This window comes from Vespa crabro, chromosome 8 (assembly GCF_910589235.1).
Source record: "Vespa crabro chromosome 8, iyVesCrab1.2, whole genome shotgun sequence".
NCBI classification, from domain to species: domain Eukaryota; kingdom Metazoa; phylum Arthropoda; class Insecta; order Hymenoptera; family Vespidae; genus Vespa; species Vespa crabro.
The window spans coordinates 3,421,590-3,433,890 of NC_060962.1; the positions used below are offsets into that span (position 1 = coordinate 3,421,590).

The 12,301-nt window shown below is 29.3% G+C and overlaps 3 protein-coding genes and 1 long non-coding RNA gene across 5 annotated transcripts; 2 read left to right on the forward strand and 2 right to left on the reverse strand.

The window, feature by feature from the left end:
* Positions 1–77: 77 nt before the first annotated feature.
* On the forward strand, positions 78–1,467 carry LOC124425991 (calcineurin B homologous protein 1). Its single transcript, XM_046967173.1, has 4 exons — positions 78–521; positions 649–912; positions 1,050–1,143; positions 1,232–1,467. The coding sequence occupies exons 1-4, from the start codon at positions 455–457 to the stop codon at positions 1,374–1,376; spliced, it is 570 nt and encodes a 189-aa protein (XP_046823129.1). The 5' UTR covers positions 78–454; the 3' UTR covers positions 1,377–1,467.
* Positions 1,468–1,639: 172 nt separating this feature from the next.
* On the reverse strand, positions 1,640–6,020 carry LOC124425989 (protein transport protein Sec23A). Of its 2 annotated transcripts, XM_046967169.1 has the most exons (12): positions 5,841–6,020; positions 5,443–5,725; positions 5,264–5,350; positions 4,936–5,182; positions 4,615–4,864; positions 3,885–4,535; positions 3,661–3,814; positions 3,425–3,576; positions 3,177–3,351; positions 2,803–3,024; positions 2,582–2,602; positions 1,640–2,037 (listed from the first exon to the last, which is right to left on the reverse strand). In XM_046967169.1, the coding sequence occupies exons 2-12, from the start codon at positions 5,719–5,721 to the stop codon at positions 1,948–1,950; spliced, it is 2,328 nt and encodes a 775-aa protein (XP_046823125.1). In that variant the 5' UTR covers positions 5,722–5,725; positions 5,841–6,020; the 3' UTR covers positions 1,640–1,947. The 2 variants fall into 2 exon arrangements, with proteins under 2 accessions (XP_046823125.1, XP_046823126.1); XM_046967170.1 differs by lacking the exon at positions 2,582–2,602 and having other exon boundaries at positions 5,841–6,019.
* A 365-nt stretch (positions 6,021–6,385) lies between these two features.
* On the forward strand, positions 6,386–8,663 carry LOC124426102 (signal recognition particle subunit SRP68). Its single transcript, XM_046967390.1, has 3 exons — positions 6,386–6,540; positions 6,814–7,151; positions 7,225–8,663. The coding sequence occupies exons 1-3, from the start codon at positions 6,447–6,449 to the stop codon at positions 8,518–8,520; spliced, it is 1,728 nt and encodes a 575-aa protein (XP_046823346.1). The 5' UTR covers positions 6,386–6,446; the 3' UTR covers positions 8,521–8,663.
* Positions 8,664–8,717: 54 nt separating this feature from the next.
* LOC124426103 lies at positions 8,718–9,943 on the reverse strand. Its single transcript, XR_006942647.1, has 2 exons — positions 9,518–9,943; positions 8,718–9,127 (listed from the first exon to the last, which is right to left on the reverse strand). It is a non-coding gene; the product is annotated as an uncharacterized LOC124426103 (long non-coding RNA).
* Between the last annotated feature and the right edge of the window lie 2,358 nt (positions 9,944–12,301).

Consider the following 12,301-nt stretch of genomic DNA (forward strand, 5'->3'; position numbering starts at 1 on the left):
TTATTTTCTTATTTTTCTTATTTTTTATTTATTCTCTTGAATAATTTATTTTTGGTAAGTTGGCAACTTATATATATATACATATATATATATATATATATGTGTTTGTGTGTGGAAAAGGGAGAAATCATACAATACAGTAGTTCTGTGATTAGCCCTATTTATGAAATTATAAAATTAATTGATATAAGAACTCAAAAAATGGAATTAAAATCTACAAGTCCAATTTCATTTTAAATAATTAATAAAAGTTAAAAAAAATTTGCTAGAATCATATGACGACAGTGAACAATAATTACATATGTCATAGATACTTTCAATTTTTTAATTGTTGAAATCTGTATTTGGAAATTGTACTTCGAAGTTTTTAAAATAGATAGAAATCGTGATTATTACATAATTAATATAATAATATTGATATTAAAATCATAAAGTAATATATTTATAGTACAAAATGGGAAATAAATCTAGTCTTCTTTTACGTGAAGAAGAAATAGCTCAAATTCAAGAAGCAACAGGATGTATGTATTGAAAAAATTATAACATTATTAAAATATTAACGTAGATGAAAAATAAGATCTTATTAAATAGGTATGTGGTGTTTGTATATATATATATTGAATTACATATCTATTGCATTTATTCTAGTTACTCCAAATCAAATTGAACGTTTGTATAGTCGATTTACTAGTCTGGACCGTGGAGACTGTGGTACATTAAGTCGAGAAGATTTTCTCAGAATTCCTGAACTTGCAATAAATCCTCTTGGTGAAAGAATAGTGAACGCCTTTTTTGATGAAAGTGGTAACGATAGAGTTAATTTTTTACAGTTCATGCAAGTATTAGCACATTTTAGGCCAATCAAGAAAAACAGTCCTAATAGATTAAATTCGAGGCAGGAAAAATTAAAGTGTACGTAATACTATTAATTGTTTTAGATGTTTTGCAAATTCACTCATATTTATTATTTATATAAGCAATTTGATTAATAAATACTAGAAATTATAATTAACAAATCATAACAATTATTTAATAATTTAAATTTTTAGTTGCTTTTAAAATGTATGACTTGGATAATGATGACTTAATATCTAAAGATGAATTATTGGCTATTTTGCATATGATGGTTGGAGCTAATATTAGGTAGGAAGTATACATAATATTTACAAACAAGTAAATTTGGATCACTATATAAATATATACATATGAGTATGTCTCTATACATATATAGTGAGGAACAACTCACCAGCATTGCAGAACGTACGATTCTTGAAGCTGATGAAAATGGAGATGGTATGATATCTTTGGAAGAATTTTGCAAGGTACTGGAACGAACAGATGTTGAACAAAAAATGTCTATAAGATTTCTTAGCTAAATTTACTATATATTCTAAAAGATTTTCTTTGTTAATAATGTTAAAAATATAAAAATAAAGAAATAAGTATTAATATATGTAATATAATATATATCTTCTCTGTTTCTTTATCTTTAATGAATATTACATTTTTATATAATAATCTTTCTATAATTTATATGCATATTATATCCTGTTTGTGTTACATATTATCTATATGTTAAGCATTATAAATAACAATAATTTTTAAATATGGCATAATGTAAGAAAGCAAACAATTGGAATAATATTAACAATATTCTATATTATTAATACAATCTTATATTTATATGAACAACAATTATTGATCTTTAAAACCATAAGACAGAAAAATACATTATGTGGATTGCTGTATACATTTAAGTTTTAAATAAATTGCATGTTTCAAAATTCTTTTTGACAAATTTACAAAACTTATTTTATATATTTAATATACTTGATATTCCATCAAATATAAAAAATTAATGATTCTTAATAATGCTAGTGAGGTTAGAAATTGTATAATGCGCATGTATAGAAATTAATAATTCTAAGATAGATAGTCATATAAGATTTATGCTGTAGAAGAAACAGCCAACTTCTTTAAATGTTCCATGAATACTTGCAGACTGACATCATCAGTTAAAACAGGAGCTCCACTTTCCTAAACGGTAATTTATTAAATTAGTAACAGAAACTAAAAAATAATTTATAAGATAAGATCATAAGTTTAACCCTCAACCTTAAACACAAATGCTAAAAATTTTTTATGAAAAACATCAATTTATATGTATTTTACATATACATATAGATAGTATGTACATATAAAAACATATTTATATAAATCTGTGTCATATTAGCATATTAAGCAATAGATTTATTAATTATTAATATTATATGAACTACTAAAGTGCAAAAGTTCTGTTTTTAGCATTGTATGTATCTCAATATACTTATCGTGTTATATTCATGTAGATTGAAAAGAATGTTATATGTAGATAAATATGAAAAATACTGGTAAATGATAAATAATATAATAAATTTTGTGTGTGTGTGATATCTTAAGTAAAATGATAAATAATTTCGATACGTTATTTTTGAAATTATCACAATTAAAAAATTTAACAATATTTCACGAAAGTCCACCACCAAAGCATTGAAGTTTTATAAAAAAAAAAAGCAATTTAATAATGAGTTGAAAAACACACCCCACTGGGTAACGGCATCCCCTGGTTCACAGGATCGTGGTGACAAAAAAAAATATTAGTTACATATGATTGATATATGCTAAAACTTTTGCATATATGAGGACAATATATGTAATAACAAGGAAACTTTATGAACTCATTAAACTATAACTTTGATATTACTTAATACAAAATTAAAATAATCAAATATAAAATAAAACAAAATTCTTTTATGAACTTACCGCTCCATAGGCATACATATTGTTATGGGTTTGACTGGGATTTACTTTGCTCAACAAGAATCTTGCTTGCGAGCCTCCTTGTTCTGTATCAATATACCTAGGTGCTGGAAATCTTCCACTAAGTATTTCAGCAGCATCATCAACTGGTGCTGCTAATAACTGACGGAAATTCTCATATTCTGGTAAATCTTGATATTTTAACTGTCGCCATTGTGCTATAGTCTATTGAAAGAAATATTACTTATACATAATGCATATAACAACAATATATAATACTACACACACACACACACACACACACATATATATATATATATATATATATATATATATATATATATATATATATGAGACTATAACAAAAATATTTATACTTCTCCATGAAATATGAGGATCTGGAAAAATGTGTCCATCAATAAAATTCTATCTGGTTGAATTGACGAAGTATCAAGTAACACGGGTTCAGGTGGACCACCAAATCCATAACTATATAAAATGGGTTGCACCATTATCAAAGAATTTGTCAAGTCTTCTCGCATTAGCATGTGTCTATTATAAAAGTGAATTTAATAACATGTAACATAGAAAAAATAATAAATAAATGTAACAGAAATAACTTTACCTATAAAAGCTTGTTTCATCTGGTGAATTGTTAAATACTTGTAAAAATTGGGATCTACGTAAATGATACATAAATTGTGGATATAATGAAAAGTTCTCTGCGAGTCTAAAACTATTTGGATCATCTTTAGAATATTCACCAAACTTCTGACACTGTAATTTATAAATAATAAATTTTTATATTTTATGTAATATTAGAGAATTATGACGTTAAAATAATAATTAAGAAATAATTACAAGTCTTATAAGCATTCTGTCTACCCATCTTAGAACATCAGGACCATCATCACTTTCAGCTTTAAAGACAGCTAAACGTGACATAAGAACTGCAGCTGCTTCTTGATCAAAGCCTGCACTTATATGATGCAATGATGTAGATGAATCTGCCCAACTATGATTAAAAATATTATAAACGAAATACAAAAAACAAAATACAAAATGTATACAATGATAATACATACTTTCTAGCTATAGTTGTAACTCTAATTCTTCTTTGTCCACTACTATGTTGATATTGTGTAATGAATTGAATGCAACCTCTTCCACCCTGTGGAATTGGCGCAGTATGTTGATTTACAACTTCAAAGAAAATTGCTGTTGTGGTCGATGGTGTTAAAGAACAGAATTTCCATTGGCATGTACCACCTAAACCAACTTCTTGCTCTCCTACACTAGATCCCTTTATACCCAAAGAAACGCATGGTCCAATAGCACCGGAAACTTTAAGTTCTCGCGATGTTTTAACTTCCAAAGTAGCATTAAATGCCATTTTTAAATCACCTTTAGCATCCTTTGTGAATACTCTTTGAAATGTTTGTTTGAAAAGAGATGAATTAAATGAATCTCCCATTACCATGTGGCCTCCAGTTGAATTACAACACTGTCTCATTTCTAATAATCCAGTTTGATCAAGAGCACATGAATAAATATCAATTATATGACCATTAGTGGCAGCACGAGAAGCAAGACCATCATAATGCTTAGTAGCTTTTTTCATGTGCTTTGCATTATCCTTTTGAATGTCATGATGTGATCTGATGGGTTGGCGAAGATCATCTGTCACAACTTGACCAGGACCTTGAGAACATGGTCCACCAACAAAGAGCATGATTCTAAAAAATTATTTATGTTATAATAAAGAATATATATAAGACTGTTATATCATTATTGTCAATAATACTATTTCATTACCTAGCTCCAGTATTTGCATAGCTAGCTTCCAAAAGTCCTGTAGCAACAGCTAATGCCATACCAGTTGAACGCAGTGGACGTTTTCCTGGTCCAACTGGCCAAGGATCACGTTGCAACTCTCCAAGTAAATCTGTTAAGCTCATATCACATTTATGTACTGGTTGTAAAAATCGATTAGCCGGTGGTAAGGGCTGTCCACCAGAACCTCTCTGTTGATTTGGATTTTGACCAGGTATTGGTCTACCAATACCTAATTCATTAAAAACAATGATAAATAAAATAAATTTGAATAAAAAACATATTAGATAATTTAATACCAACCAAGCATATCTTGAACCTGTTTTGGTTGTAAATCTTTAGTACCACGGAATACATAACTTTTGCTACATCCTTCACAACCTAACTCATGCACTTGAACCATCCTTCCAAAAGTGATAAGACCAATTAGAGCATTAGGTGGAAGCAAAGATAAAGACATCTGAAGTGAATCCTTAAGTGCACCTAACTCTTCATCATCCATACATGTATCAACAACAAGTAAAAAGATAGGAGGGAGACATTGTGCTCTCTAAAGAAATAATATAAAAAAAAATAAATGTCTAAGTTTATAAATAAAAGTATTTTTAATCGTAAATAAAGATATTTGTACCATTATAGTATATTCGATTGTTGAAAACATAGGAATTAGTTCAGCTGGTTGATGTTGTTCTGAAATAGCTGCATATTGTGGTGGAAACTAAATAAACATAAAAATGTTTTATAGCCATAAATAATTAAAATAAATTCAGTTATCATTAGATGAATATTTTATATAAATGTATTTCTTACAGGATTTCTTCCAAAACATAAATTGCAGACCCATAGTTTTGCACGATAATCTACTTGACATAATGGATTTAAAATTGCTCTACATGTAGACCTAGTACACAAAACTGGATCATATTGAATAGGTGGTAAATCGGGACGTTCTTTAATAGGTTGATAAAGTGTTCCTAAAGGAACAACAAGCCTAGTAGCATCAATACGTGATGATGGCCAGACATTCCAAGTAAAACGAACTCCATCGCGATCCTCATTTTGTTGAATAAAATCTTCATAGGTTGTCATGGTGCTGTGATTATAAAAAAAGATCGTCCATCAATTCATGCACTATTTATATTTATTTAATAATTTTATTTCATATCTTTGCTCAAATTATTTATTATAGGTTAAAGATTTCAACTTACTTTTTTTTTACAACTGAATTTATTTCTTTAAATTCTTGTAATTCTGTAAATGTGTGATATTTTTATTAAATATTCATATTTATTTTATATCAGTTTATAAAATTCGAAAATATGTAATATCAAATCGAGAACCGCATAACTCGTGCTGTCATTTCAGCCACGTCACTCGTAACACATTGCTTTACGGTTATCATAAACGCATGCGCAGAAATACCAATCTTAAAGGATATTTTCAAATATTAATAGGTATTTTTATTAAATGTAAAATTCCTTATATTAGAATTTCATTTAAAGATATCTTGATTTTATTTATAAATCTTACATTATTTCTTATCAAATCTTATATTATTTCATTTTAGATATATAAAAATAAATTATAAATTAATTTTTTAATAAACATATTTTCTCTAGTTTTTATATTTTTCTTTATTGTACATTTCTATTTATCTCTAAATTAGTAAAAATTTTTATATATACATGAACATCATACACATTTTTAAAAAAATCGACATCAGCGCACCTACAAAAATAAGTGAAAACAAAGTTGAAACTCCCTATACGAATCTGATCTAGTTTAATCTCTTTAATTGCAAACGTGTTACAGAAATGGTTGTGGACGAAAAAATTACGGATTTAAATAACGAAAATGAAGTACAGGATACAATGGTATCGAAAGAAAAGAAAACATATTCTTTAGAAAGTATCCTTTTACAATATTATTATAATAACTTTACTTAAACAAATAAAATATATCCATATGTTATTTTCTAACCTTTTCCTGAACTAGAAATAATGTAACAGTTAATTAATTTATTTAATAATAATATTACAAAAATTTTTTTATATATGAACTATATTCATAACTGTATATTGAAATTTAATGTATATTGAATCACAGTAATTTGATAAAAAAATTATTATTACTACTACTAATTTTTAATATAAATATTTCTTATCCTTAATACGTTGATAGTTCTAAAAATTATTAAAGAAGCTCAACAACAACATGGACTGAGACATGGTGATTATCAAAGATACAGAGGTTACTGTTCAAGGAGACTTAGACGTTTGCGTAAAGTTCTTAAAGTTCCACAAGGTGATAGACGTCACTTTAAAAGAAAAGATATTACAGGAGCAATGGTTAGCGATGACAAATTTCTACAAGTTCCGTTAATGCTCTCTGAGCGTGCTTGGAGTTATGCAATGCAGTTAAGACAAGAATCTAATACAGAACTACGGAAGAAGTTCCATTTAGTATCAAGATTAAGAAAAGCTGCTATGTATTCTTTACAATTGCAAGAATTGATAGAAGTATGTATGTAGATATTAGAAAAATGAAAATATTATAAATATTTTTATAATTATGATAATGTCAATGTTTCAGAATATAAACAGCGATGCTCGTACTAAATTAGAAGCACAAGCATATGTAGCTTGGATGCATGGATCATTGCATTTTGAATTGCAGTTATGGAAAGGTGCAATGGAAAATTTACAAAAAGCTCAAGTGGTTTATGGAAAACTAGCTTCTGCTTTGTCAGAAAATGAACGATTGATGTACAATGCACGCGTTGAAGAACTTGCACCAAGTCTTAGATATTGTGCCTATAACATAGGAGATACTACTGCCATTGATGATCTTATGCAGATGAGAGGACAATTAAGTGGAGAGCTATTAGCTGGATTAGATTCATTGATTGCTCAAACACGTGAAAAGCAAGCAAATACTGAAGAAGTTACATGGCGTGGTAAATCATGTGGTATTGTGCCTCCCAGAGCTGCTGGCTTACTGATAGCAGATTCTAGATTGAATCAAACATTGGAAAAGACAGCAACTAATCAAGCTAAGATTGATCTTTTAGAAGCACATCTTATAGATTGCAAAGATGCAATTGTAGCTGTGCGAGATTTCTTTAAAAATGAATTAAAAAACAAAGATAATGACAAAGTATCTCCATCTCAACATTTAGTTACCTATTTACAATATATCCGATTATCTCGTACATTAGAACGTAATTTAGCTCTAGTAAAAGCAGCTGAAGAATCTGAAAAGGCTAAACCTCAGGATATTGTAAGATTGTATGAAGCTGCATTGCACAATCTAGTTGAAATATCACAATTACAAGATGATAAAGAATTTGCACTCGAACAAGAAGCTAAAACTAAAGCTTACAGAGCTTTTAGATGTTTTTATATGGCACAATCTCTAGCTAATCTTCATCGGTGGCGTGAAGCAATGGCATTATATCAGCGATCTTTACAACATGTAAAAGATGCTCTTCAACATATCAATATCTTACCTATTGATTTAAAAGAAGCCTTGAATAAGTTAGAAACATCAATTGAAGGTGCTCAATATGCTGCTCATGCTCATAGTGTTTTGGAGGATGGTCAAGATGAAGAATCAGGGACAAATAAATTCACGAAAAGCAAGAAACCATTATATGAACGGCTTCATGAATACAGAGAAGATAGTGCATTACTTACAAAACAACCCAATGTTTATAAATTACCACCAGCAATGCAGAGCATTCCTTGTAAACCATTATTTTTTGACTTAGCTTTCAATATGGTTGAATTTCCAGATTTAAGTGACAAACTTGGCGATCAAGTTAAGAAGGGAGGACAAGCTGGTCTTACAGGCTTTGTTAAAGTTATCTGGGGATGGGGAAACAAATAAGATCACATTTGAAATGATTATTGCTCGTGCAATATCTTTTGGTTACATATTAATTTTCAACATCTTTTATTTACATATGAATCATGTCTTTATATTCTATCAATTAGTAAATTAGAAAAGAATAAAAAAAATGTATGTACAAACTGAGCATTCTTTATTTAAAATTTGTCCATTCTTTCTCTTTTGCTCTTGCTTTCTGCTTCTCTCTCTCTCTCTCTCTCTCTCTCTCTCTCTCTCTCTCTCTCTCTTTCTCTCTCTCTCTTTGTAGAATCCTATATAAAATCTTCGAAACTTACGACACATATTCGCGACGTTATATATATTAGCGACGTTGTAAAAAGTGAAATCTCTCGTGATTGTGTGAAAAAAAAATTTCGTTAATTTTGCAGAAATAGAAATAAAAATAAAGATAAAAAGAAAGAAAGAAAAAGAGATAGAGAGAAAGAATCTTCTCTGTCGTCATCATTTAAAGGATACAACAGTGATGAAAAGTGGGTTGAGGACGATCATGTCGAGCTGTAATGTATTAATCCTTTCACTAATGCTTTTTTCTTCGTTTCTCTCTCTCTTGGTCTTCACAAAAATTATAAGTTTGCGGTGCGTTTCTCTTAAAAATTATTTAAAAATTTTATGTAGTTTATAAAATTCAACTAGTGATGATTTGTTATGTAAAATATAAGTACATTAATGTTTAGTTAGATATAAAAAGGAAAGATATTAGAAAACCATTGAAATATATAGCTTTTCGTTCGGTAGTACTTGCATTATATAATCTAGATTTAGATTTCGATAGTTAACAAGTAATACCGACCCAGGTCTTACCACGTAGAGGTTTTGAAGACCTACGAGTGACTCTATTTTAAAATCCGCGTTCACGAGATAATCTAATCGAATTTTCGAGCAAATAAAACGAAGTCCTTGCTAAAACTTTTAATCGCGTTCGCAAACACCCACGCCTATGTCGCCAACACGTGCACGTGTATTTTTATTATCTTACCCATATTCCCGTGTAAACATCGACGATGAACCGAGCCATGCGACGATATTCCGAATCTTCTTTGGCCAAATATCCGATTGCAGATGAATTCATTCCTCGATGATCGAGATTAGAAAAGAAGAGAAAGAGAAGAAAAAAAAGATAGAACATGTGCGTACGTGACAATGACGAAATTCAAAACGAGAGATGGACATACTAAATATCGCTCCAACCGAGCAAATCTAGAATACCAAAATCAAACTCGATTTTTGCGTACTGAAAAAAGAAGGTTCATCCAAAGGTCAAAACTGAAGGATCCTTCTCAAGGATCCCACCCGAGAGCTCTACAAGATGCTGAGACAGCAGCCCGTACAAAGGCCGACACCCATGAATCCCATCTAACACTTATAAATAATTATTAATAAGATAAAAATAGATAAAAATAAATGAGAAAAATGGCGAGCATAAATGGGATAGAAAAATTTTCTGTGCATTTCTTTAAGAAATTATTTTAGAATTCTAGTATATCCAATCTATATTTATTTATTCAAATATGATTAGTAATATAAAATATAAGTACTTTAATGTTCAGTTGGAATTAAATTGAAAAGATATTCTTGAAGTATGCAACCATTCGCTCGGTAATACTTACATATCATATGATATATCGCAAGTACTACAGCCGAGGTTTCACCACGTGGAGGTTACTGCATCTGGATACCTATTAATGGCTACCCATATAAAAATCTAAGCCGATCTGTATTCAACATGGTCAATTTTAAAATGATAGTGTATGTATTAATCGATATGATAGTATATATAAATGATCTTTGTAATGTTGCTAAGAATGTTGTAATATTTAAATAGTAGTTAATTGTAGTTCATGTACCTCGTACATTGTTCGAATATTAGTAAAATATTAGTTGAAAAATAAAATTGTATTTATTTTATATTAATCGTGTCTTACGATCTTTATATTAATTATTGTTTATCGAACGATCACTGAAGTTAATTCACGAAACTTCACTGTCTTTTATAAATACAGTTTGTGGGATTATTAAATGAGTAGAACACTTTGGGGAGAAACACTGATTCTAAAGATTGCATTGTACGCAGTCGATGCAAAAACACTTATTGTTTAAATAGCGAAACGCGAACGATCAAACACTACTTCTACTTCATAATATTTTCATTTTAACGATACGAACACTCGATTACTTCATTGGTACGCGCATGATTGCAATGAAGTTCTGAAACAGAAAAATACAAACATAATTAGTATTGAAATTTTAAATTAAAATTATTCTAAGTTTCCCACGCGTTATAATCTTTTTGACATTGGATATGAATTTTCTTATTTTTAACATAAAATCATTTATTCAAAGGATGACCAAGTAAGCTTCTCCGTCCAAGCATTGTGAAATGCATTTTTTTGCGTTTGGAATGGCTCAAAAAATATCATACCCCCTTCAACGTAATATGAAAATCAGTAGTGGGAGTACGAGCTTCTTCTCTTTCGCCGCAAATTTTGAGGGGCGCCACAGTAGAAAACTTTTTCTTCATGAAAAATGTCAAAAACAAATATACGTCAACAACAACAGACGTAATTCTTGACCAATTTTGATGGACAAGTTCTCACTTTAAAAACGAAGTTTAATCTAGAATCCTGTTTTCTCGAATTTTTGAAAAAGCTTTTTATTTGTGCATAAACTATTTTTGAAAAGATATCATTTTTTAATACGATTTTTTTTGAAAAAGTAAAAGTTTTTCAAAAATTCGGAAAAGATTTACGCCAGATTAAACCTTCGTCTTTAAAATGAGACCTTGTTAATCAAATTTGGTCAAAAATTACACCTATTCTCATTGTTGGCATATAAAAGCAGGAGTGTTAAACGGCCTTAAAACGCGTTAGATAGAATAATTTTCTTTCAACATGCGTCAATTGTTTAATGCCAACAAAAGGACCATGCGAGTAATTACTTAAGTTTCCTTTTGTATTCCGAGGACTAAATAAACTCTTTCCGTTACGTTTAACCTTAGTTGTGCACACTTCAAAATAATTTTAAGTTGCACACTTGGGATGAGCTACACCTCAGGCACTTTGAACAGCTCTCATTTATACAAAATGAATAATTTTTATTCCAAAAAAATACTGTGTATTCTTTGAAGCCTCGGAAATAATAAGTAATAGGTTTGAAAACGCATTTCCAACTTTGTCGTAAAAAAAATCATGAATCATGCAATGTGCAAATTGTTTTAATTGAAATCAAAGTTAATGTTGGGTGACACAACTAGGATTAAACATATTATAGAGACGATCATTTTATAATTATTTAAACTTAATTCCGTAAAGCATCGCAAAGCTCTTAAGATGCGTTAGACATAGAATAATTTTCTTCCAGCGTATGTCGATCGTTTAATGTCAACAAGAATGATCATTAGAAGTACCATGCGAATTACCATGTCAGTTTCCTCTCGTACTCCGAGGATTAAACGTGGAAATACACTCTTTCCGTACCGCTACATTTAATTATCTTATAGATAAAGTATATATAATTGTATATTATACATTTTGTAAATAATTTATATAGTTTCTTCTTATAAAAGTGATATTAATAATTTTGTTTATAATTTTTTTATTTCAGAACTTCATTGTAATGGCGCACGTAACAAAAAAGTAATCGAGTGTTTGTATTGTTAAAATAAGAATATCGCGAAGTAGTTCGTTCACTCGCGTTTCGCGATTTAAACAGCAAGTGTTTTTGCATTGACTGCGAGTAATGCAGTCATTAGAGTCAATGTTTA